This window comes from Anomaloglossus baeobatrachus, chromosome 9, assembly GCF_048569485.1.
Source record: "Anomaloglossus baeobatrachus isolate aAnoBae1 chromosome 9, aAnoBae1.hap1, whole genome shotgun sequence".
In the NCBI taxonomy this organism is placed as follows: Eukaryota; Metazoa; Chordata; class Amphibia; order Anura; family Aromobatidae; genus Anomaloglossus; species Anomaloglossus baeobatrachus.
In genome coordinates, this window is record NC_134361.1 from 117,677,005 (window position 1) to 117,704,578 (window position 27,574).

Sequence of the window (27,574 nt, forward strand, 5' to 3'; positions counted from 1 at the left end):
GTCACACTTGCTAGTGCCTCGCGTGTAACTCACGCGAGTCTCTCATTGAATCACCCGGCATGGCCGCACACTATGTGTCGCGGGCGGAGGAGGGGACGCTGCGCTCACCCACTGCTCGGGTCCGGCCGCTGCTGCTGCTGCTCGGTGGCTCGAGCGGTGGGCCGGATCCCAGGGACTCGAGCGGCGCTCCTCGCCCGAGAGTGAAAGGGGGGTGGTTTGGTTTAGGGATATTGTCCGTGACGCCACCCACGGTTGTGGTGAGGTTGTGGCACCACCGCTGCTCTGGACGGGGATCCCGGGAGCAGTGACAGGGAGCAGCTTGGATGTTGTTCCTCCCCTCCGTGGGTAGGGGGGTTGGTTGTCCCGCGGCCCGGTGAGTTAGGGATGGCAGGCGGGTTACGGGGCCTGGTGAGGTGCAGGGTCGCGGGGGCAGCGCGGTGCCGCACGGCACGCAGGTACTCACTCAGCCAATGATGAATGCAAAGTCTCCGGTAAAACAAACGGCTGGATGGACGGGTCCCACAGACGGCTGCGGTAGCTCTCCCGGTAGGTTGATGGTGACTGCCTTTCCCTGCACCTGTTCACGGTTCCAATGGTTTCCCACCGGTAACCCGCTCCCCAGCTTGGATGGATGCTGAGGGAGCCCCTTTTGCCCTCAGGCTCTGGCCCTGGGAACTGTAGCCTTGGCGGTGACTGTGTTTCCCTTCACGGTGTGAGCTGTTGCCTTCAATTGGGTCTTGACTGCTGGGAAACCCCAGAAGTTCCCTTCGCTAACGGATTTGACCGGTTTTACGGCGACTCCTAGCCTGGTCGGGGTCCGTAGGCCCTGCCGAATGGTGCTGGCTTCTCTTCGCTCCCCGATCCGGTACCGGCGGGCCACCGCCCGTCCCCGGTCCTTACGGTTCACTTCAATCAGCCTCTCCTGCACATGGTCACCACCGTCTGCCAACCTTGCTGAATGTGCCCGGGCCACTCACCCGGACACGGTCAGTCTCCTCTACTATCACTTCACTTCTTCACTCCTCAAACTAATCTGACTTCCTTTTCCCGCCTCCAGGACTGTGAACTCCTCGGTGGGCGGGGCCGACCACCTGGCCCACCCCCTGGTGTGGACATCAGCCCCTGGAGGAAGGCAACAAGGATTTGTGTTTGACTTCGGTGTGCCTAGCCGGGGTGTGGGGTATGTTGTTGCAGTACCTGTGACGTCCTGGCTTGTCCAGGGTGCCACATTCCCCCTTAGTAAAATGCAGACCGTCCGTGGGCTGCCCGTCCATCACCGGTTTTATTTTTGGTTAACTGTAGAAAAGGGTTAAAACACATAAAACAGTAAAAACAAGCATTTTTGTATAAAACTTCCCTTAATGGGAGGTACAGTTCTTAAACGTTGCAAACGGTAATGGCTTCCGCTCTTCTCCCACCCAAACAACCTGGCCTTGATGCTGCCCCTAAGAAGTGGGCAGCACCCCTTGCCCCAGTCCATAACCAAGCTGCCCGAGCGTGTACAGTCTCTTTCAGGGGACCCACGTCCATGGAGACCCCCTGAATCCCCGGAGGATCGCCATCGGTTACGGTAGTGGCGGGCCTGGGCCATCTCTTTCCTCCAGGCCCATCCTCCCAAATCAGCCTCTCCGGAGGCGGTAACGGTATAAAGCCAAACATTTTTATTTACATTCCACTAAGTTTGTGGTTGCCCTGCAAGTTCTCGGGCTTGTCCGTAAGAAGTCCCTTACGCAAGGATTGCAGGAAGTCCCTACGGGGACAACAGTTGCCGGCAACGGCCGGTTTAATCAACGTGCTAATCAGGTTACATCTTCTGTTGATTTCTTATCATTCACAACTTTTAAACTGGTGGTCCCAACGGGGACAACTGCTGACTCACTCCAAATGCACGGTGTCGGCCGGGGGAGGGGGCCGGGCTGGTACTCGGGCCTCTTGACCGCCCCTTAGCTTTGCGTCCAGAGCAAACCAACCCCTCTCCCCGCAATGCCGAGTGTATTGGACCAGGTCCCCCGGCATCAGGTTGCGGCCCGGGTGGTCCTCCGGTAGATGGGCATTGACGTCCCGTTGGGCTACAAAGATCTCGGCGACTCCTAGCCTGGTCGGGGTCCGTAGACCCTGCCGAATGGTGCTGGCTTCTCTTCGCTCCCCGATCCGGTACCGGCGGGCCACCGCCCGTCCCCGGTCCTTATGGTTCACTTCAATCAGCCTCTCCTGCAGACGGTCACCATCGTCTGCCAACCTTGCTGTATGTGCCTGGGCCACTCACCCGGACACGGTTAGTCTCCTCTACTACCACTTCACTTCTTCACTCCTCAAACTAATCTGACTTCCTTTTCCCGCCTCCAGGACTGTGAACTCCTCAGTGGGCGGGGCCAACCGCCTGGCCCACCCCCTGGTGTGGACATCAGCCCCTGGAGGAAGGCAACAAGGATTTGTGTTTGACTTCGGTGTGCCTAGCCGGGGTGTGGGGTGTGTTGTTGCAGTACCTGTGACGTCCTGGCTTGTCCAGGGCGCCACATATGCATACAGGAGCGTCTGAGCTGCATAGAGATACATGCAACCGACCCGCTCCTGTCAGGGGAGTGTGCGGCCATGCCGGGTTCTACTATGAGAAACTCGCGCGAGTGTGATTCTGGCCTTAGGCAGAGTTCATGTCCTATAATCATCCATTAGAATAGATCCTGCACAAAGTCGCTGGCAAAATGATTTCTGCTGGATCCATATTTTTAACATTGGAGTCTATGGAGAATGGAAACGTTAACGAATTGCTATTGATCTTAAATTTGAAACAGATCCTGTAAGAAAAAAAATCTCTTACAAATAAAAGAAAAATGGATGGCTAAATAGCAATCACTTAACGGATCTGTTTTCCATAGACTCCAATGTTTAAAAAAAACCCCGAATCCTGCAAAATCAATATTTTCAAAACAGACAAAAAAGTTGTGTTTGCAGAACTTTTTTGCCAACAGATTCGTCCTAACGGATGAAAACCGGAAGTGTGAATCCAGCCTTAGCTGCACAACCTCATATCCACTGATGAGACTGCACTGGCCCTTTAACTCATGTAGCACTGTACATTGTTAGCAAGCTGCCAATCAGTGGTGGGGGTGGGGTTACACAGATAAGCTGCATTGCCTGGCATGCCACACCTAGTCCTGCAGTGATCATCTCCTGCTGGTAAAATTGTTTGTATTGAAACTACAGCAAGTGCTAAGCAAGTGGCACATCACTGGAATTGGACTCTCAGCCCCTACATCATGCTGCTCTCACATTACATAGCAGAAACCTGCTGACAGATTCCCTATAATCAGCTCTGTGGATTTTCCTGCATTATTAGGGCTTATTCACACAGCTGGATTGTGGCTCTACAGAACCAAAATATGTCAGTTACAAACGTCTATAGGGCTATAACAGATCTCCGAATGCTCCTGATTGTTTAGAGGCGCTGATACTGTCAGCGGCAGTAAGGATTTCTCAAGCTGACACCCTGCTTCAGGCTCTGCTGTATACATGGTCCTTCATTTCCTAATATTCATTAAAAAATACCTTACTAATAGGGATGGGCGAACCCGAACTGTAAAGTTCGGGGTCCGTACCGAACACATGGTGTTCGTGCACACGACCTCGAACACGAGCTTTCTGGGACGTTCGTGTTACTGTTCGGGTCAAGGGGCCATTAAAAAAAACCCAAAACATTATGATCATACTTACAGGTCCCGTGACATGTCCTGCAGACCCTGTCTCCTGGCGCTTCTGCTTCCGCGTCCGTCCGATCATTACTGTTCCCCCCGGTAAGCACCTTTGGCTAAAAGGACCTGCTGTGACCGTGACGTCATACCCATGTGACCAGTCCCGTGTGAATGTTGTGTTACCTCATTGGCTACAGACTGGTCACGTAAGTATGACATCTTCAAAGGTCCTGGTGCGCCGTGATGCGAGTGTCATCGCATTACGGAGCACAAACTCCCGACGGCAGCGGGTCAGCTGCGTTTATTTCCACAGCTGAGGCGCTGCTGTTGGGAGAGTGGGGTAATGCAATGCGAGACGCAAGTGAAATCCTCCCCTCACTGTCAGCATGCTGCATCGCTCTGACCAGAGTGATATAGCAGAGCTGACATGGCTCTTTGTGCTTCTCACTATGTATAGACACTGTTTGTGCACAGTGATGAAGCAGAGTTGACATTGCTGTCCCTGTGGATTATGTCGGACTAAGAATTTTTTTAGAATAAAGATGGAGTCTTTAAGTTTCTTTTTGATTTATTTCTAACAAAAAAAAATTCTCTGTGTTGTGTTTTTTTGTTGTTTTTTTTACGGTTTCCTAGAAATTCATGGTGGCCATGTTTAATTTGGTGTAACACTATGAATTTCGGGCTTAATACCATCTGAGAATACAAAGCTGGTATTAACCCCTTTATTACCCAGTGAGCCATCGCCATCACGGCCGCTGGTCGAGCTGGATAAAGCACCTGGAAATGGCGCTAAGAAACAATGCGCCATTTCCAGACGCGGCTGCGGGCTGCCAAGAATCCCAGCCCCCAGCTGCCTGGCTTTACCTGACTAGCAATCAAAATACAGCGGGAGCCCACACATTTTTCTTTTAAATAAAAAAAAATTAATAGGCTTCTCTGTATTTTGATTGCCAGCCAAGGAAAATCAGGTAGAGAATCAAAAATACTGAGGAGTGCTACGTCATTTTTTTAATGATTTATTTTTACAGTACTGTGATGTCAGGCAATCAAAATACAGGGAAGGCCATTTTTTTTAGTTATTTAAATAAATAATGAAAAAAAATATGCGTGGGCTCCCGCTAAATTTTCTATTGCTAGCTAAGGGTAATCCAAGCAGCTACTGGCTGCTAACCCCCACTGCTTGGTGTTACCTTCACTAGCAATGGAAAATCCAGGGAAACCTTTTTTTTTGACAAAAAACTAAAAAAAAAATTATGTGGGCTTCGCCATATTTTTGTATGCTAGCCAGGCGCAGCAGGAAGGTACGGGCTGCCCCCAACCCCCAGCTGCCTATTTGAATCCGGCTGGGAACCAAAAATATAGGGCAGCCCTTTTTTTAATTATTTCATGAATTTCATGAAATAATAAAAAAAAAAACTACATAGGCTTCGCCCAATTTTTGTGTCCAGCGAGGTACAACTAGGCAGCTGGGGATTGGAATCCGTAGCGCAGGTTGGTCCAAGCTTTCTGCCCCCCCGCTACGAATTGCAGTCCGCAGCCACCCTAGAAAATGGCGCGTTCATAGAAGCGCCATCTTCTGGCGCTGTGTCCAACTCTTCCAGCGGCCCTGGTGACGCATGCTGTGTAATCAGCGGTTAATACCAGCTTTGTTTTACTAGCTAGTATTAAGCTAGAGATTCTTAATGTCAGGCAAGTTTGACCCGGCCATTAAGAATCTCCAATAAAGGGTTAAAAAAAAGATACCACACAGAGAAAAAATACTTTATTAGAAATAAATACACAGACACACTCAGGGACTCCATGTTTATTACTCCCTCTCACCCCTCCATGATACTAGTCTTCTGTCTTCTTTCTCCTTCAACCCATGCAGCTCTGCTATATCAAACAGAACAGGGGAGAAAGAAGGCTGCTGCTCCCCTGTGCTGTATAATCACTCAATGAGTGAGCAGAGGCTGCGGGTTGGTAAGCGGTGACGTCACCGCTGCCACTGTTGCCATAGTAACTTGATGGGCTGGTTACTATAGCAACGGTGATTTCCGATCACCTGATTCCTGAAGCCGCTATTTATCACCGGCTGTGGCAGGCAATCCCAGCATGTGGGCTGACTCTGTAAAGAGCACCGACATACAGGAACAGGGAGCCGAGCATGTGCCCGAGCATCTCGCCGGTACACGGCCCTCGCCGAGTATACCGAGTACTGAGATGCTTGGGTGAGCACCGCGTACCGGAGAGATGCACTGACAGGACCTAGCATAATGTCATAGCCATGTGACCAGTCTGTAGCCAATTAGATAATGCAACATTCACACGTGACTGGTCACATGCTATGACGTCACGGAAGGTCCTTTGGTTACCAGGCGGCACAGAGATGATTGTACTCGGAAGGAGAAACGTCGTGAGACAGAGTCTGCAGGACGCGTCGCTGGACCTGTAAATATAATGACAATGTTTATTATTAACTGTATTCTTTATTTTACAGCCCCCCCCTTCATTATATAACTGTAAAGTCCAAGTTCGGGGTTCGGACGGATGTTCGCGTTATATCAGAACCCCAACGTGAACTTTACAAAACTTTCGGGCGAGTCTCCCGAACACCGAACATCGGGGGGTTCGCCCATCACTACTTACTGAGATCAAATCTGACCATATTATTGGTAATAGTCTCCACCCATCGGTCTTGCTTATCCCTGTCTCCTTGGAGCGAGCGCTGTGCAGAGAAAGCTGTGACCAGCCTGTCAATCACCAGTGAGGGGGCGGGGCATGCAAATCCAGAGGGAAAAATTGGTTCTAGAACCCTAATTAGCAGGCATCATTAGACTTCATAAACAATGATTAGAGCTATAAAGGTGAGGTTATTCCAGAGGTCACAGCCCCCACCGGGCGATGTGCTGAGCTTATACACCCCTCATATAACATCCTCACATAAGTACACTGCAGACTGCAATAATGCGGATTCCAGAGAACAAGAACCTTATTTTGTCTGATGTTTTCTTGGCTGAACTGAGCACAAGGCAGTCATGGATCTCTGTGCTCCTTATATGTCTGTGGATCAATGGCCGAGCTCGTCTCCTTTGATTACTTTACTTGGGATTGTTTATCTTGTCAACAGCAAATATTTTTCCTGGGCTCCATGTGAGAAATGTCTCCTGGACAGGAGGAACGTGCCGCCATGGATCTTCTGCAGCACATTTATGTCAGTTATGACTCAGCAGAGGGTCTGGCACATTAAAGGCTATGGACAAACTCCAATCTTTCTTACTAAAATACATGCATTTTTTTTTACTAATAATCATTTTTACAATCAGGTTGCACTACAAATACTGCACCGTTTGCCTTCTCCAGGCTCTGCATTGCATTGTCTATTGCTGGCTGCAGAATGAGCTACCTGAGAACCTGAGACTTTTCCGGGAGAGTTTATAACTCTTACATTTGATCTTCTGAGACCCTCGTAGCATAATTCAGCTTTACAAGTCTGCTAAGAGGAGCTCAGAAGATGGAAGATATGTTATAAACTTTCCCAGCAGTACAAGCTCACTGACAGTAAATCAGTTAACTCATTTTGCAGCCAGCTATAGAGAAAGGCTATAGCATGTTAACGGGGCAAATTTTACACTTAAATTCAAATACAAAATTATTTTTAGTCCAAAATGTCTGCTTTTAAGGCATAATCAGCATTTTAAGAGACAGAGGGAGAAGCAAGAGGAGGAGGGAGGGTCTATAGGCAGAGGGAAAAGCTAGAGGCAGAGGGGGGAGCTAGAGGCAGAGGGAGGAGCTAGAGGCAGAGGGAGGAGCTAGAGGCAAAGGGAAAAGCTAGAGGCAGAGGGAGGAGCTAGAGGCAAAGGGAAAAGCTAGAGGCAGAGGGAGGAGCTAGAGGCAGAGGGAGGAGCTAGAGGCAAAGGGAAAAGCTAGAGGCAGAGGGGGGAGCTAGAGGCAGAGGGGGGAGCTAGAGGCAGAGGGAGGAGCTACAGGAAGAGGGAGGAGCTAGAGGCGAGGGAGGGGCAAGAGGAAGAGGGAGGGTCTATAGGCAGAGGGGGTAGCTAGAGGCAGAGGGGGTAGCTAGAGGCAGAGGGAGGAGCTAGAGGCAAAGGGAAAAGCTAGAGGCAAAGGGAAAAGCTAGAGGCAGAGGGAAAAGCTAGAGGCAGAGGGAGGAGCTAGAGGCAGAGGGAGGAGCTAGAGGCAAGGGAGGGGCTAGCAGCAGGGGGAGGAGCTATTTAGAGGCAAAGGGGGGGAGCTAGAGGCAGAGGGAGGCCCTAGAGGCAGAGGAAGGAGCTAGAGGCAGAAGAGGGAACTAGAGGCAGAGAAAGGAGCTAGCGGCAGAGGGGGGGAGCTAGAGGCAGAGGGAGGAGCTGGAGGCAGAGGGGGGAGCTGGAGGCAGAGGGGGGAGCTGGAGGCAGAGGGGGTAACTAGAGGCAGAGGGGGGAGCTAGAGGCAGAGGGAGGAGCTAGAGGCAGAGGGGGGAGCTAGAGGCAGAGGGAGGAGCTAGAGGCAGAGGGGTGAGCTAGAGGCAGAGGGGAGAACTAGAGGCTGAGAGGGGAGCTAGAGGCAGAAGGGGGAGCTAAAGGCACAGGAAGAAGATAGCGGCAGAAGTTGGAGCTTGAGGCCGATAGGGGAGCTAGAGGCAGAAGGGGGAGCTAGAGTGAGGAGCTAGCAGCAGAGGGGGGGAGCTAGCGGCAGAGGGACGAGCTAGCGGCAGAGGGAGGAGCTAGCGGTAGAGAAAGGAGCTAGCGGACGAGGGGGGAGCCAGAGGCAAATGAAGGAGCTAGAGGCATAGGGAGGACCTAGAGGTAGATAGAGGTAGACGAAGGGTCTATAGGCAGAGGGAGGCGCTAGGCAGAGCTCCACCCCTGCTTCCTATTTTATCTACAAAGGAGATGGCAGTTGTTACTGATGAGATTCTATGATGATGGGAGGAGAAAGGAAGAGCTAGAGGCAGAAGAAGGAGCTAGAGGAGAGGGAGGAGCTAGAGCCAGAGAGAGGAGCTAGTGGCAGAGGAGGAGCTAGAGGCAGAAGAGGGAGCTAGAAGCAGAGGAACTAGCTAGCGACAGAGGGAGAAGCTAGAGGCAGAGGAAGGAGCTAGAGGCAGAGGGGGAAGATAGCGGCAGAGGGAGAAGATAGCAGCAGAAGGAGAAGCTAGCGGCAGAAGGAGAAGCTAGCGGCAGAGGGAGAAGCTAGCGGCAGAGGGAGAAGCTAGCGGGGTCATTCCGTGTCAAGTGGACCAGTGGTCCCCACTCGACGTTCTCCGATTTTGCTGAAAATTTATAAGGATGTACATGTATGTTTGAAAAGAGGTTCTGTAAATTTTTAGGGCCAGATCTCAAATATATTGGGCACTGTTGACCTTTCACTGGAGGCCCCCCCCAAGCCTGCGGCTTCAGCTAAGAGGATTTTGCAAACTTTTGCACATAGCCATTAGAGTTCTATACTGGCTATGATGCTGAAATTTGGCATACTAGCTCAACTTTTGCTGCTAAACGCGATAAAATTATTACCGGCTATGACAAAACAATATTTCGGCCGCAATTTTGTGTCAAAGTAGCTTGCAAAACACCTCGCATAAAATGTATGCCAAACTTTGCCCATATATAACTCAAGACCAAAAACCAATAGGAACTGGTGCTTTACCCTGTACAACAAACATCTTCATGACTTTGCATTGCTGCAATATCACGGTCAAAGCATATGTATTTGTGGAAATATTCACACCCACATATGATGAAAAACTTAAAAAAAACGAATTTTACCTATTTTTAGGTCAAATTTCCCAAAAAGGGTACCCCTAAAGTATATTAATTCTGTTATCATTTGAAAGAGCACATTTTTCTCTACAAGGATCATTGGGGTTTTTTTTGGAGTCTCTCCATTTAAGAAAAGAAAAATACCACTGAACATGGTGTTATTTATTAATACGCAATGAATGCTAACTGCACTATTCAAACCCTTGCGTTGGTCCATGGTGGTTATACCACAACCAATTCCCTAAGAATTGGTATTATAATCCTATTAAGAATTGTAATAATGCTGTCTTTCGAGAATTGGCAGCCCCATCGCCTAGGAGCCATGGCCGATAGCCGTGCAAGGCAAGTCGCGGGTGGTCTCTTTATCGCAGGTTCCAAAGCCTGAGGGTGGGTGTCTTTGCCTAGGATCCCAAGCCTAATATTGGGTATCTTTTGTTGGTTCCCAAGCCATAATGTTCAGTCTAAGTAAGTGGTCTGGAATTGTTGCTGAATTTGCAACATAATGGGTTCAGAGAAGCTGTATTGTCGGCCCATTGCTGTTGCAGCTGGTGCTGGAATTATTGCAATGATCGACTGCTCGGGAATCCAGCATGTATCATTTCTCACAGGCCAGTGACAGAAGCTAGCTGGTCCATGAGGATGCATAAAATGTATTAATGCATCATGGTCGTCGACTGAAATTTCAGAAATATTTCCAATCCACCAGTTCCTATCGTAAATGCAGGCAATGTATTGCCCTGGCTGGAGGTTTGCAATTGGCACAAAAGGCATTTCTGATCTGACAGATCCATCTACATGGGCAATGAAAGATGAGATGATGGGTCATTTGACACCCTTGAAATGCGAATCTTTTTGTCATCAATTGGCACAAACTGGTAATTTTCTCTTGTTCCAGCAATTGTATGTCCATCTTTGAACCTTTCCTCTTGAACTACCCGTATTTCGTCAATTTTTTCTCTTGGAACAAAAAAAAACTTGATTCCATGCAGTTGCTCGTTGCAAAAGTTGAATAAATCCACCGGGGTCAGTATTTGGTTTTCAGTTGGGCGTTGAAGACTGGCACGAGCTGCCAACCTCTTTGCTGTCCCTCCAATCCCATCACAGGGCGACTTTCCATGACTGGTACCAAAAAAATTCCATTCAGCGCTGATATTGAAATCAGCATTGTGGTGGCACAAGTTGAGAACATTTTTGAAATTTTTGTACTGGGCTGCAGATCCATCACTGAAGTAGTGGATATGAGGAATCCCATAGATGAGAGTCTTGAGATACTCCACAATTACTGTTAAGAAAGTGTGGACTACAACAAGGGTGTCAAATGACCCTTCATCTTTCATGCAAATTCAGCAACAATTCCAGACCACTTACTTAGACTGAACATTATGGCTTGGGAACCAACAAAAGATACCCAATATTAGGCTTGGGATCCTAGGCAAAGACACCCACCCTTAGGCTTTGGAACCTGCGATAAAGAGACCACCCGCAACTTGCCTTGCACGGCTATCGGCCATGGCTCCTAGGCGATGGGGCTGCCAATTCTCGAAAGACAGCATTATTACAATTCTTAATAGGATTATAATACCAATTCTTAGGGAATTGGTTGTGGTATAACCACCATGGACCAACGCAAGGGTTTGAATAGTGCAGTTAGCATTCATTGCGTATTAATAAATAACACCATGTTCAGTGGCATTTTTCTTTCCTTAAATGGAGAGACTCCAAAAAAAACCCCAATGATCCTTGTAGAGAAAAATGTGCTCTTTCAAATGATAACAGAATTAATATACTTTAGGGGTACCCTTTTTGGGAAATTTGACCTAAAAATAGGTAAAATTCGTTTTTTTTAAGTTTTTCATCATATGTGGGTGTGAATATTTCCACAAATACATATGCTTTGACCGTGATATTGCAGCAATGCAAAGTCATGAAGATGTTTGTTGTACAGGGTAAAGCACCAGTTCCTATTGGTTTTTGGTCTTGAGTTATATATGGGCAAAGTTTGGCATACATTTTATGCGAGGTGTTTTGCAAGCTACTTTGACACAAAATTGCGGCCGAAATATTGTTTTGTCATAGCCGGTAATAATTTTATCGCGTTTAGCAGCAAAAGTTGAGCTAGTATGCCAAATTTCAGCATCATAGCCAGTATAGAACTCTAATGGCTATGTGCAAAAGTTTGCAAAATCCTCTTAGCTGAAGCCGCAGGCTTGGGGGGGGCCTCCAGTGAAAGGTCAACAGTGCCCAATATATTTGAGATCTGGCCCTAAAAATTTACAGAACCTCTTTTCAAACATACATGTACATCCTTATAAATTTTCAGCAAAATCGGAGAACGTCGAGTGGGGACGATTTTTAAAACTGGTCCACTTGACACGGAATAACCCAGCGGCAGAAGGAGAAGCTAGCGGCAGGGGGAGAAGCTAGCGGCAGAGGGAGAAGCTAGCGGCAGAGGGAGAAGCTAGCGGCAGAGGGAGGAGCTAGCGGCAGAGGGAGAAGCTAGCGGCAGAGGGAGGAGCTAGCGGCAGAGGGAGGAGCTAGCGGCAGAGGGAGAAGCTAGCGGCAGAGGGAGAAGCTAGCGGCAGAGGGAGAAGCTAGCGGCAGAGGGAGGAGCTAGAGACAGAGGGAGACTCTAGAGGCAGAGGGAGAAGCTAGAGGCAGAAGCTAGAGGCAGAGGGAGGATCTATATGCACAGCTGCACCCCCTCTTCCCTCTTCTATTTACATAGAATCTCCTCAGTAGCAGATCTCATCTCCTATCTCAGTAATGGAAAAGTCTACACTGAATACTGATTTTAGAAATGAGAATTTTGATAATGACTGATCAATTCTGGCAGACAAAGAAGCAGATTTCTCTGATAAGATATATTACAAAGTTGCCTATTTTCATCTGCACTATTGATTTATGACATAAAAATTAAAATGACAATAAATTAAATTTTAAGTAAAAAAAAAAAAACGTGCCCCCAAAGGTGTCCATATCTTTTAAGAGTCACAAGATGTATTTTCAGGGGGCACATACATTTTGATTTTTAAGAGCACAATGGACCCAAGCTGGGACTGCAGCACAAATGTATTAAATGAAGGGGTGAGAGGCGCAGGTGACATCCCCGCGATGGGCAGCTCCTAGGACATGTGCGCCCAACAGGCTGAAAAGCAAATCCTGGGACGTGCACTGATGCTGCTGTGCAGTCAGTGTTCAATTATACCATATTATGGAAATGCCCCTATTGGATATGTTCCTATCAGGTGAGTGCACGGCTTATTTTCCACCGCAGGTTTCTATGCTTATTACACTGGCAATGTAGAGATTGAGATTTCATGGATCTGATGTGAATGTTGGAATGTATCACTGCCCCCGATGTACCGGTTATGTCAGACTGACCCATCTTATCAATCACCTCTCCACCGGATAGTATTGCTGTACAGAAATATTCTCAAGTGAGAAGAAGGGGACAATGCAGAAGAAATCTACTCCTGAGTATAATAGACATGAGACAAGAATGGCTTCCAGACCTTGGGCAGCTGTGGTCAGGTCTCTTGCTGCAGACAACTGAGACAGGACGGCTGGGTAGAAATCCTTCTTGAGAATAAGAGCCTCCAGGCGCAGGTAGTAGCTACAAGGGGAATGGAGGAAGAGTATAGCAATTATTGTTCATAGAGTCCATCCATTATAGATCATACTATATTCACTCATGTTACTATTGAACCAAAATATATTAGATAATGACGTTGTGCACTGTGTCTATCAGACTGCGGTGAGCACTATAATGTACATTGTATATGGAAACATGCCCAAATCTGGGTCTATACAGCAAGAATAGATGCAGGGTCTGTGCCCACGATCAGTGTTAGAAGCGTTTCTTCACTGCGTCCAAAACACAGTGTTGTACAGTAGAAGCACAGTAAATGGGATTTATAGAAGTCTCCTGACAACTGTGCTTCTTTTTAGACCCTCCGTAAACCGACCTTCGGTGCGTTAACATGTTAATTTATTCTTGTGGAGAAGCGAGTGTTCTAAGAATGAGAACACAGCAAAATGTGCTGTGTCCATCATAGTTTTGTTTACTTTTCACTCACTAGCTTAGTAATAAGGGTGTCTAATAGACACCTCTCCAATTACTAACCCATGGGCTTGATGCCAGCTGACATTACATAGCTGACATCAACCCCAGAAGTATTATTTCGAATGCCACCGCACCAGGGCAATTGGGAACAGCAGAGCAAAGTGCCAGAATTGGTATATCTAATGAATGCACCACCTTTGGGGCGGCTGTGGGCTGCTATTTTTAGGCTTCAAAGGGCCAAATAACCATGGAGCTTCCCAGCCCTATAATATCAACACCCAGATGTCTACTTTACTTTTGCTGGTTATCAAAAAATAGAGGGGAATCTTACGTTTTTTATTTTGTTTTGTTTTTTTCATTTATTCCCTATCCACGTTTGTTTACAGGGCAATTATCCTGCTCCTACCCAAATTTTGCTTGCTTTTGTAGCCACCTAACCCTTAATACGACTATTTTACAACACCAAAATTTGGGTCCCCAATGACTTATATGGATTTTGGTGTCCAGGGTCAGGTTTGGGTCAAGTTCAGGTACCAAACCGAACCTCTAACTAAAGTCTGACTGAACATGAACATCCATGGGTCCGCCCATCCCTAGTGAGGACATCTGTCCATGAGCTGAAATTCAAAATATCGTAGACCGTACAGCAAGATAATGACCCAAAGAACACAGGTCATTCCAAGAAGGAATTGTTAAAGAATAATAAAGCTTAATTTTTGGAATGGCCAAGTTACAGTCCTGACCTTACTTCTATAGGAAATGTTCTGCAAGGACCTGAAGAGAGCAGTTCATGGGACAAAGTCCACCAACGTTACAGAGCAGAATCTGTTTTTAGGGAGGAATGGGCTAAACATCCTCCAAGCCAATGTGCAGGACTAATCAAAAATTACCGGAAAGGTTTAGATGCATAAGATATTGAAAGCAAAGCACATACTGTACTTCTGGCACTCACAGAAATGAATTTCCTTTTATAAATTTACAAAGTTTAAAATTTTTGACTCATTTGTTTGATTTAGTTTTACTTTCAAGTTGAACATACATATCTGTCAATCCTCAATGTATAATATTTTTTATTTCTCATATCAATATCTAAATTACATAAAATTCTACATTTTCACACTGGTCACGAGGCTGAACATTATATAATATGAAGAACATCTGTGAGGAGTTTGTATGTTCTCCCAGTGTTTGCGCGGTTTTCCACTGGGTTCTCAGGTTTCCTCCCACACATTTTGACCCTAAGTTGATGGTGGAAGACATGTTGTCAACCATTCTGTCCAATCAGGATTTTACCCTATGGGCTGTTATTAATATGCAATTCCCCTCATGAATCTTGACCAAGGAAACGTGTGACGCCCCTGGACTATCAGGTCATCACAGGGTATTGCATAATCTACCCTCCCGTGCAGTATCCACCTCCCTCTTGGTTATGGGTCCCTAACCAAATGGTGTTGCCTACAACAGCATATCAAATCCTAGATACACCCTGCACCACACCCACTAGACACACCAGTGGACGGCTGGAGTGGAATAGAGTCGCCCACCTGGGGGGTCAGGAAAGGGAGGTGAGGAGTGTAGTCAGTCAGTTAGTGAGTAGTAGGAGTGAAGTAGTGAGTGGTGATGAGAGAGTAGCCCTCGAGCTGTGAGGAGCTCTGAGGAGGTCGGGAGCGGTGACTCCTATAAGGAAACTGTCTAGGTTGCAGACGGCGGTCTGGGCCTAGAGGAGTCGGACCCCCGGTCGCAGGGGATTGTGGCAAAGGGCTCGGATCTGTCGAGCAGGACAGCCGGTGGCCTTGCAGCATCACCGGTCCGGAACAAAGGCACGACGGGGTGTGTGGACCCTAGGTCGGGGAGTAGCTGCATGCAACCCGATAATTTACCCGTGGAGAATGGAGCCTTCAAGTTTCACACTACTGGGATCACCAGAGAAATAAACTTAGTGCCAAGAAGCAGGTCACGGATCACCAGGCAGCACCATTGGGGACGGGACCCGAACTAGCTCCCCTCAGCGGCAGCGGTGTCCAGAGATTTGGTTTACCCGGTTGTCAGTGTCTGCTTAATAGACTGAGTGAGTGCAAGAGTGATCCCTGTATCCCACTGCCTTATCCTCTCACCAAGTCCCGGGGCATTCCCCCTACCCGTGGAGGGTCACAACACCTGGCTGCCCCCCATCATCACCCCGGGTACTCCCCAATGGCAGTGGCGGTATTCACCCCAGTTACCGCGCACCACGGGTGGCATCACAAACTCTATTATACCTTGTAAATACCTCCTTCATTTGAGCGGCCGCACGACCCCCGGGTCCAGAGACCCTTGAGCCACTGAGAACCCGGATCTGAGCAGCTCAGCTGCTTCCACAGGGGCGGCACAAATGCGTCGGCAAAAGCATAAAAGGATTTTTTAGGGTCAGAAATAGAGGGACAGCTGTTGACTGCCCTAGTAAGGTTGGGAGTTTGATAGGTTCCCAGGGAGAGGCACAACATAGGTTGAGGGACCTTTAGGGGTCTCCAGTATCTTGGATGCCTACAACAGAACTGGTGTTCACATTACCTGCCTGCAGGATCAACTTGATGGATGAGATTGTTCTAACTTATTATGTACATATATGGTATATGTCATGTTTGATGAGTTAACATGTACCATGTATTAACTTGGATTGACACCTGAAAACTGTTGGGGATCATTCCTATTCTACATGTGAGATATACTGTCACGCTAGGTACGGGCCAACGCTAGGTACTGCCGCGCTAGGTATCAAGCAAACAGTAAAATGGAGGGGAAACCCTGCGTTTAAGGAAGGGAGAAATTGTGACCCCTGACCCAGCCTACCGTTGGACCCTGGGTTCCCTCACCACCCTAGATAGGTTGTGCATTTATGTGCCGAGCCGAGTATCTGACCCTAGGCTGACCCTAATAAAGGCCCTAGGTAGGGAGTGGATGGGATGAGCTCTTCATCAACCCCAATAAGCACTAAAGGACACACAGAGATAACAAAAAAGGAAAAATAAGAAACAACTTATCTCCAGTTGTCTCAGTAAGAAGTTCAGCAAAGAGCAGCAATGATCCTACTGAGGAGTGCAAGCCGCCTGCTTGCATCCAAAGCTTGTAAAAGAACTGAATATCACCAGCACAAGTCCAGGGAAAATGAGAGTATTTAAACCCAAGGGGAAATACAGATGATTAGCAGCTGAATGAAAAGAGGAGCTCCACTGGGTCCTAAAGGGAAAAGGTTGAAAACACAGCAAAGCAGATATCTAGTACATTGAATACTGACTGCTGGAATAGTAGAAAGTCAAGGAGAATTTTTCGCATCCAAACTCTGTGACCTTTTATTGTCGGACACCACAGGACTGTCTGTCACCCGGGACGCACCCGTGACATATACACTGTTTCTAGGGGGTGAGCAAAGAAGTACAACCACTGTCTTCTCTATTTAATATTAGTAACCCAAGTTTCTTAATATCTGCACATATAATAATATTTTAATAAGCACTTTATCAATAGTTTGATGTCTCTTTTGCTCTGAAAACTACAGATTTGTTCTGGACACCATTCAGTGACCATTAATACCATAGCTGTGTTTTTGTGGCTAGTTTAAGTGATTCATAATTTAAAGTTATCTATTATATAAAGCTTAGTGTATGTGTGTATGTGTGTGTGTGTATGTCCGCTAAAGGAATCCTCACCGTAGCATTTATAATCACAACATTTTGCACAGACGCCTCATGTGACTCAGGGAACGTCATAGACTATGTTTTGACAGAAAAATGTAACCCCGTGCTTTACAGTTAGTCTCTAAAATCATGTCGCCATTAAACTGAATGGAGGTGGGAGCTATAGGTAATTAATATCAACTGTCAATGGTTGCTATAGGAACAAAATAAACTGTTAGTATAACAAGCTTATGTGTGAGGTAATATGATGTCGGTGGAGAGATGGATAGAGAGAGACAGAAAAAGACAGACAGAGACACAGACAGAGACAGATAGGGAAAGAGACAGAGAGATAGAAACAGACAGACGAGGAAAGAGACAGCCCTGGAAAGAGACAGACAGGGAAAGAGACAGCCGGGCAAAGAGACAGCCGTGGAAAGAGACAGCCGTGGAAAGAGACAGCCGGGGAAAGAGACAGCTGGGGAAAGAGACAGACAGGCAAAGAGACAGACAGGCAAAGAGACAGACGGGCAAAGAGAAAAACGAGCAAAGAGACAGACGGACAAAGAGAAAGACGAGCAAAGAGACAGACGGGCAAAGAGACAGTCCTGGAAAGAGACAGACGGGCAAAGAGACAGCTAGGCAAAGAGACAGCTAGGCAAAGAGACAGAAGGGCAAAGAGACAGAAGGGCAAAGAGACAGCCCTGGAAAGGGACAGACGGGCAAAGAGACAGACGGGCAAAGAGACAGACGGGCAAAGAGACAGACGGCCAAAGAGACAGCCGGGGAAAGAGACAGCCGGGGAAAGAGACAGCCGGGGAAAGAGACAGATGGGGAAAGAGACAGACGCGGAAAGAGACAGACAGGGAAAGAGACATCCCTGAAAAGAGACAGTCCTGGAAAGAGTCAGCCGGGCAAAGAGACAGCCCTGGAAAGAGAGAGCTCTGGAAAGAGACAGACGGAGAAAGAGACAGCCCTGGAAAGAGACAGACGGGCAAAGAGACATATGGGCAAAGAGACAGCTGGGCAAAGAGACAGCCAGGCAAAGAGGCAGACGGGAAAAGAGACAGACGGGGAAAGAGACAGCCGAGCAAAGAGACAGCCGGGCAAAAGACAGACGGGCAAAGAGACAGACGGGCAAAGAGACAGACGGGCAAAGAGACAGACGGGGAAAGAGACAGACGGGGAAAGAGACAGATGGGGAAAGAGACAGATGGGGAAAGAGACAGATGGGCAAAGAGACAGCCCTGGAAAGAGACAGCCGGGCAAAGAGACAGCCGGGCAAAGAGAGAGATGGGCAAAGAGAAAGACGAGCAAAGAGACAGCCCTGGAAAGAGACCGACGGGCAAAGAGAAAGACGAGCAAAGAGACAGATGGGCAAAGAGACAGCCCTGGAAAGAGACAGACGGGCAAAGAGACAGCCCTGGAAAGAGACAGACGGTCAAAGAGACAGATGGGCAAAGAGAAAGACGAGCAAAGAGACAGATGGGCAAAGAGAAAGACGAGCAAAGAGACTGCCCTGGAAAGAGACAGACGGGGAAAGAGACAGACAGGGAAAGAGACAGACAGGGAAAGAGACAGACGGGGAAAGAGACAGATGGGGAAAGAGACAGATGGGAAAAGAGACAGTCCTGGAAAGAGTCAGCCGGGCAAAGAGACAGCCCTGGAAAGAGAGAGCTCTGGAAAGAGACAGACGGAGAAAGAGACAGCCCTGGAAAGAGACAGACGGGGAAAGAGACAGACCTGGAAAGAGACAGACCAAGACAGACGGAAAAAAAGACAGACCTGGAAGGAGACAGACCTGGAAAGAGACAGACCTGGAAAGAGACAGACGGGGAAAGAGACAGACGGGGAAAGAGACAGACAGACACTCACATAGAGACAGACACAGAGATAGAGAGAGACAGACAGACACAGAGATGGAGACAAATAGACTGATACAAATACAGACAGAGATAGAAGTAGTCAGACAGAGACATAGACACAGACAAGGAAAGAGACAGAGAGACAGACAGACAACAGGCAGACAGCGACACACAAACAGAGACTGGGAGAGAGACAGACAGACAGTAACTATCCCGGGCAACGCCCAGGTACTACAGCTAGTATTTTAATAATTCTGATTTTATTGCTGTATATCCCTATTGAACTAGCGAGCTGGGATCCGAGTAGTACGTATTGCTGTTTGGATTTCCACCCATACTCTAAAGATACATTGATAGGGAATGTAGATTGTGATCTCTGATAGGGACAGTGATAGTGATGACTGTAAAGTGCTGCGAGTATAATGGTGCTATATATACAGTGTATATATATATATTTATATATCTATATATATAATTGCCTTATTCTGTCTGTCTGTCTGTCTGTCTTGCTCCAAAATTGTGTCCTTACGGTGACAAACAGCGGATTGGCCGCTCGCCTCGCCTCGGCTCCGCCCCCCCGCACGGATTGGCCGTTCGCCTCGCCTCCGCCCCCCCCCCCCGCACGGATTGGCCGCTCACCCAGGCTCTGCCCCCACACGGATTGGCCTCTCGCCCCGGCCCCCTGCACGCATTAGCAACTCGGCTACGCACCGCCCCCCTCACGCATTGCACGCTCGCTCTGGCCCCGCCCCCTGCACGCATTCCCCGAAGCCACCATGAGTGCTGTACCCCCGGGAGCCCACATCAGCGTACGCCGCCAACCCAGCCGACACATACCCTCGCATTGCTGGGGTTGCCGGCGTACGCTGGTGTGAGCTCCCGTGCGAGCGGGGGGCGGGGTACGCTGGGAACCATGTAATATTGTGTAGCATGGTTACCAGCGTACACCGGCTCTCCCAGGTGACCGCATCAAGGTCCTGGAGCGGCAGAACACACACACACGCACACACATAAGAACAGACACACACACACACATCAGATCACACTTACTCTCACACACACCTCACACACACATCAGATCGCATCCACACACTCACAACATCCCGTGATATCGCTTGCTTCTCGGGGGCGATCCTGTGCGTGCAGTGACCTTCCAGGACCTGCCGGAGGATCACATGGCCAGAAGCATGTGGTATCTCCGGATGTTGTGAGTGTGTGAGCGCGTATGTGCGATATCGTCAGTGTGTGTGGGATGTGTGCGTGTATGCGATAGGATGTGTGCGTGTATGCGATCGGGTGTGTGCGTGTCGGTAGAAGGCAGAGGAGCAAGGCGTACGGGGAGTGCGCAGCATGGGGGATGGAGCACGATGGGTAGTGCGCAGCATGGGGGATGGAGCACGATGGGGAGTGCGCAGCATAGGGGATGGAGCACGATGGGGAATGCGCAGCATCGGGGATGGAGCACGATGGGGAGTGCGCAGCATGGGGGATAGAGCACAATGGGGAATGTGCAGCAAGGGGGATGGAGCACGATGGGGAGTGCGCAGCATGGGGGATGGAGCACGATGGGGAATGCGCAGCATGGGGGATGGAGCACGATGGGGAGTGCGCAGCATGGGGGATGGAGCACGATGGGGAGTGTGCAGCCTGGGGGATGGAGCACGATGGGGAGTGTGCAGCCTGGGGGATGGAGCACGTTTGGGAGTGCGCAGCATGGGTGATGGAGCACGATGGGGAATGCGCAGCATGGGGGATGGAGCACGATGGGGGGTGCGCAGCATGGGGGATGGAGCACGATGGGGGGTACGCAGCATGGGGGATGGAGCACGATGGGGGGTGCGCAGCATGGGGGATGGAGCACGATGGGGGGTGCACAACTCGCCCCAAAACACACACACACACACCGCCACACACGCACTGCACAACACACCACACACACACTGGGAACAACAAACACCGCCCTACACAGACATCCACACACACAGACAACGCCGCACACACACAACACCCAACACACAAACACCGCGGCACACACAAATATATGCACATGCCGCACAACACACACATTGCACAAAACATACCTCCCACCAAAACACACACACGCACCCCACACCCACACAAACCGCGCAACACACACACACAACGCTACAGACACACAGCGCTCCACAAACAACGCAACACACACAACTCAACACACAAACAACACCGCTCTCACCCCCCGCCACACCCAGACAACACCCAGAACATGTACAGCGCCCTACACAAACACTTGGTAACTACACACAACAACATCTATATATATATACAGTTAGGTCCAGAAATATTTGGACAGTGACACAATTTTCGCGAGTTGGGCTCTGCATGCCACCACATTGGATTTGAAATGAAATCTCTACAACAGAATTCAAGTGCAGATTGTAACCTTTAATTTGAAGGTTTGAACAAAAATATCTGATAGAAATTGTAGGAATTGTACACATTTCTTTACAAACACTCCACATTTTAGGAGGTCACCAAACGCTGGGTTTCCTCCTTCTTAATGCTTTGCCAGGCCTTTACAGCCGCAGCCTTCAGGTCTTGCTTGTTTGTGGGTCTTTCCGTCTTAAGTCTGGATTTGAGCAAGTGAAATGCATGCTCAATTGGGTTAAGATCTGGTGATTAACTTGGCCATTGCAGAATGTTCCACTTTTTTGCACTCATGAACTCCTGGGTAGCTTTGGCTGTATGCTTGGGGTCATTGTCCATCTGTACTGTGAAGTGCCGTCCGATCAACTTTGCGGCATTTGGCTGAATCTGGGCTGAAAGTATATCCCGGTACACTTCAGAATTCATCCGGCTACTCTTGTCTGCTGTTATGTCATCAATAAACACAAGTGACCCAGTGCCATTGAAAGCCATGCATGCCCATGCCATCACGTTGCCTCCACCATGTTTTACAGAGGATGTGGTGTGCCTTGGATCATGTGCCGTTCCCTTTCTTCTCCAAACTTTTTTCTTCCCATCATTCTGGTACAGGTTGATCTTTGTCTCATCTGTCCATAGAATACTTTTCCAGAACTTTTCCAGAACTGAGCTGGCTTCATGAGGTGTTTTTCAGCAAATTTAACTCTGGCCTGTCTATTTTTGGAATTGATGAATGGTTTGCATCTAGATGTGAACCCTTTGTATTTACTTTCATGGAGTCTTCTCTTTACTGTTGACTTAGAGACAGATACACCTACTTCACTGAGAGTGTTCTGGACTTCAGTTGATGTTGTGAACGGGTTCTTCTTCACCAAAGAAAGTATGCAGCGATCATCCACCACTGTTGTCATCCGTGGACGCCCAGGCCTTTTTGAGTCCCCAAGCTCACCAGTCAATTCCTTTTTTCTCAGAATGTACCCGACTGTTGATTTTGCTACTCCAAGCATGTCTGCTATCTCTCTGATGGATTTTTTCTTTTTTTTCAGCCTCAGGATGTTCTGCTTCACCTCAATTGAGAGTTCCTTAGACCGCATGTTGTCTGGTCACAGCAACAGCTTCCAAATGCAAAACCACACACCTGTAATCAACCCCAGACCTTTTAACTACTTCATTGATTACAGGTTAACGAGGGAGACGCCTTCAGAGTTAATTGCAGCCCTTAGAGTCCCTTGTCCAATTACTTTTGGTCCCTTGAAAAAGAGGAGGCTATGCATTACAGAGCTATGATTCCTAAACCCTTTCTCCGATTTGGATGTGAAAACTCTCATATTGCAGCTGGGAGTGTGCACTTTCAGCCCATATTATATATATAATTGTATTTCTGGACCTAACTGTATATATATATATATATATATATATATATATATATAACAAAAATCATACATTAACTACACAATACGTAAATTCCAGAATACCCGATGCATAGAATCGGGCCACCTTCTAGTATATATATATATATATATATATATATATATATATATATATATATATATATACAGTGCCTACAAGTAGTATTCAACCCCCTGCAGATTTAGCAGGTTTGATAAGATGCAAATAAGTTAGAGCCTGCAAACTTCAAACAAGAGCAGGATTTATTAACAGATGCATAAATCTTACAAACCAACAAGTTATGTTGCTCAGTTAAATTTTAATACATTTTCAACATAAAAGTGTGGGTCAATTATTATTCAACCCCTAGGTTTAATATTTTGTGGAATAACCCTTGTTTGCAATTACAGCTAATAATCGTCTTTTATAAGACCTGATAAGGCCGGAACAGGTCTCTGGAGTTATCTTGGCCCACTCCTCCATGCAGATCTTCTCCAAGTTATCTAGGTTCTTTGGGTGTCTCATGTGGACTTTAATCTTGAGCTCCTTCCACAAGTTTTCAATTGGGTTAAGGTCAGGAGACTGACTAGGCCACTGCAACACCTTGTTTTTTTCCCTCTTGAACCAGGCCTTGGTTTTCTTGGCTGTGTGCTTTGAGTCGTTGTCTTGTTGGAAGATGAAATGACGACCCATCTTAAGATCCTTGATGGAGGAGCGGAGGTTCTTGGCCAAAATCTCCAGGTAGGCCGTGCTATCCATCTTCCCATGGATGCGGACCAGATGGCCAGGCCCCTTGGCTGAGAAACAGCCCCACAGCATGATGCTGCCACCACCATGCTTGACTGTAGGGATGGTATTCTTGGGGTCGTATGCAGTGCCATCCAGTCAAAAAACGTCACGTGTGTGGTTGGCACCAAAGATCTCGATCTTGGTCTCATCAGACCAGAGAACTTTGAACCAGTCTGTCTCAGAGTCCTCCAAGTGATCATGAGCAAACTGTAGACGAGCCTTGACATGACGCTTTGAAAGTAAAGGTACCTTACGGGCTCGTCTGGAACGGAGACCATTGCGGTGGAGTACGTTACTTATGGTATTGACTGAAGCCAATGTCCCCACTGCCATGAGATCTTCCCGGAGCTCCTTCCTTGTTGTCCTTGGGTTAGCATTGACTCTTCGGACAAGCCTGGCCTCGGCACGGGTGGAAACTTTCAAAGGCTGTCCAGGCCGTGGAAGGCTAACAGTAGTTCCATAAGCCTTCCACTTCCGGATGATGCTCCCAACAGTCGAGGCAGGTAGGCCCAACTCCTTGGAAAGGGTTTTGTACCCCTTGCCAGTCTTGTGACCCTCCACGATCTTATCTCTGATGGCCTTGGAATGCTCCTTTGTCTTTCCCATGTTGACCAAGTATGAGTGCTGTTCACAAGTTTGGGGAGGGTCTTAATTAGTGAGAAAAGGCTGGAAAAAGAGATAATTAATCCAAACATGTGAAGCTCATTGTTCTTTGTGCCTGAAATACTTCTTAATACTTTAGGGGAACCAAACAGAACTCTTGTGGTTTGAGGGGTTGAATAATAAATGACCCTCTGAATAAACTTTTCACAATTTAAAAAAAAAAAAAAAAGAAATAACATTCTTTTTTGCTGCAGTGCATTTCACACTTCCAGGCTGATCTACAGTCCAAATGTCACAATGCCAAGTTAATTCCGAATGTGTAAACCTGCTAAATCTGCAGGGGGTTGAATACTACTTGTAGGCACTGTATATGTATATGCAGGGCTAAATCACTATAGGGGTGTTCGTCATGTAAACAGTATTTAATGTGTAACTGTCATTTTAAAAGGGAACTAGCTACTTGTAAAAATGCTAGTAACCTGCAGATATGGGGTTAATCTGCAAGTTAATAGCGTTCTGAACCTACCCAGCACTTGCACATTGAGTTTTGTTCCTCCTGGGACTGTTATGGTTTGAGTCACGGGAGTGGTGCCATCGCTATTTCAGTCACCGCTCTGCTTTGGGAGGATAGCAGCTGTAACCACGCCCCCCTCTCACACTGACTGACAACCTCTTCTAATCATGAGCGGCTGTCAGTCATTGGGGGGGCAGTTACAGCCACCGCTTTACATACACAGAGAGGTTATTGAACCTACGCTGGTGCTGTCCCTGTGACTGAAACCAGAATGCTGCCTGGAAGAATAAAGTTAATTTCCTCCTTGCAGCTGGGTTCAACTTGTAGGTGCCAGGTAGGTTCAGAACACTATTAACCTGCAGATTAACCCCATATCTGCAGGTTAATAGTGTTTTACAGGTGACTGATTTCTTTTAATTTCTATTTCATAAACCAATAGTGCACATGAAAATCAAAAGCTTTGTAATATATTTTATCATAGAAATTTGCTTCTCCTTCTGAAGTGAACTTTTAAGGGTGCTTTACACGAGACGAGCTATGCGATGCATCGTCAGGGTCACGGTTTTCGTGACGCACATCCGGCATTGTACACGATGTCTCGTGTGACACCTCCTAGCGACGCAGTATTGCTCACAAATCGTGAGTCGTGTACTCGTCGCTAGGTTTCATAAAATTGTTTAATTAAAATGGCGCCGGTTGTTCATCGTTTCCGTGGCATCACACGTTGCTCCGTGTGACACCCTGGGAACGATGAACACAGATTACCTGCGTCCCGCGGTACCCGCCGGCTATGCGGAAGGAAGGAGGTGAAAGGGATGTTTACATCCCGCTCATCTCCGCCCCTCCGCTTCTATTGGCCGGCTGCCGTGTGATGTCGCTGTGACGCCGAACGTCCCTCCCACTTCAGAAAGTGGACGTTCGTCGCCCATAGCGAGGTCGTCCGGAAGGTAAGTACGTGTGATGGGGGTTAAACGAGTTTGTGCGACACGGGCAGCGATTTGCCCGTGACACAAAAACGACGGGGGCGGGTACGATCGATCGTGCCATCGCACGATAGATCGACTCGTGTATGCAGGCTTTAATCTCAAATTCAGAGATAAAATCTATATTCAGTGATGACAGCGTTTCCCATTACTGAGATAGGAAGTGGCAGTTGGTGCGTTTAAAATTCTATGGAAATGGGTGAGAGAGGAGTTGGAGGCAGACACAGGCAATCTGCTGCAAGTTCTCATAGAACTTTATGAGCACCAACTGCCATCTCCTATTTCAGTAATGGGAAAATCTTCACTGAACAAAGATTTTACCTCAGAATTGAGTATTTTGATAATGACTGATCAATTCTGGAGTGGATTCCTTTAATAAGATATATTACAAAGCTTTTTTCATTTTAATTGTACTATTGATTTAAGGAGAAAAAAACAACGGTTACTCTTTAAATCATGTCTGGTAGGCTTAAGGGGGTGTTACACACAGCGATATCGCTAGCGATATTGCTGGTGAAAGCACCCGCCCCCGTCGTTTGTGCGTCACAGGCAAATCGCTACCCGTGGCGCACAATATCGTTAGGAGCCGTCACACATACTTACCTACCTAGCGATGTCGCTGTTGCCGGCGAACCGCCTCCTTTCTAAGGGGGCGGTTCGTGCGGCGTCATATTGGCGTCACTAAGTGGCCGCCCAATAGAAGCGGAGGGGCGGAGATGAGTGGCCGTAACATCCCGCCCATATCCTTCCTTCCTCATTGCCGGCGGCCGCAGGTAAGCTGCAGTTCGTCGTTCCCGAGGTGTCACACATAGCGATGTGTGCTGCCTCGGGAACGACGAACAACCTGCGTCCTCAACAATCAACGATTTTGTGAAAATGAACGACGTGTCAATGATGGACGATTGGTGAGTATTTTCCATCATTAACTGTCGTTCCTTGCTGTCACATGCAACGACGTCGCTAACGATGCCAGATGTGTGTCACGGAATTCGTGACCCCGGCGATATATTGTTAGATACGTCGTTGCGTGTAACGGGGCATTTACTGGAAGGACGGGTACAGGGAAAAAATAAAGTTCTAGTTATACTCTCCCTGGAGCTGCTTGCTTCCAGTTATCAGGGCTGTGCAGGGAGCGGTTACAGTCACCGTTCACTATACAATGCACTCACAGAGTAGTGAGCATTGACTGTAACCACTCCCTGCACCGCCCTGATAATGGAAGCAAGCAGCTGCAGGGAGAACACACCTTCATTTTCTCCCAGAATTTGCTCTTCCTGTAAGCCTGGCAGACATGATTAAAACTATATTTACCTGCATTTACAATTATATCTGCAAGCAAATAACATTATTGTAAGAGACAGGTTCCCTTTAAATGCTGAAAGCCTCATAAAAAGAGAACAAGTACACTTCACCTTCAGATCTGGTCAGGAAGGGCGAGTGATGTGTTCTATGAACATTTGCTGGAACTGGAAGGAAAGGTCTTTTTAACAGGGAAGATGCAAGCAAGTATCCGCTAGGAATAATCTGTACAAGGAAAGTTATTTCCAAATAGTCATTTATTGCTGTGAAATAAATTCAACAACTGCCTTTTTCCAGCCCGTCTCACAACCTCCGGTGACCTTCCCCACCTATCCCCTTCCTTCCTACAATTATGCTCAAGTGATTTCTGAGCAGCTACAAGCGAGAGTGGAATTTGATTGACAGTTATTCTCCTGTTTATTTTCACTGCTTTTTTTTACAGTCTTAATTAATGTTTTCCAAATATCTGTCTACTATAAATACAGTGGGGGAAATAAGTATTGGATCCATTGCTGATTTTGTAAATTTGCCCATTGACAAAGACATGATCAGTCTATAATTTTAAGGGTAAGTTAATTTTAACAGTGAG

The 27,574-nt window shown here is 47.6% G+C and overlaps 1 protein-coding gene across 1 annotated transcript in view; it reads right to left on the reverse strand.

Annotated features, from left to right (window-relative positions):
* LOC142251297 (uncharacterized) overlaps nt 1–27,574 on the reverse strand; it is a 126,716-nt gene that overhangs the window by 63,086 nt on the left and 36,056 nt on the right. Inside the window, exon 6 of the mRNA XM_075323957.1 lies at nt 12,937–13,037. Within this exon, the coding sequence (XP_075180072.1) occupies nt 12,937–13,037 (101 nt within the window). The remainder of the gene's footprint in view (nt 1–12,936; nt 13,038–27,574) is intronic.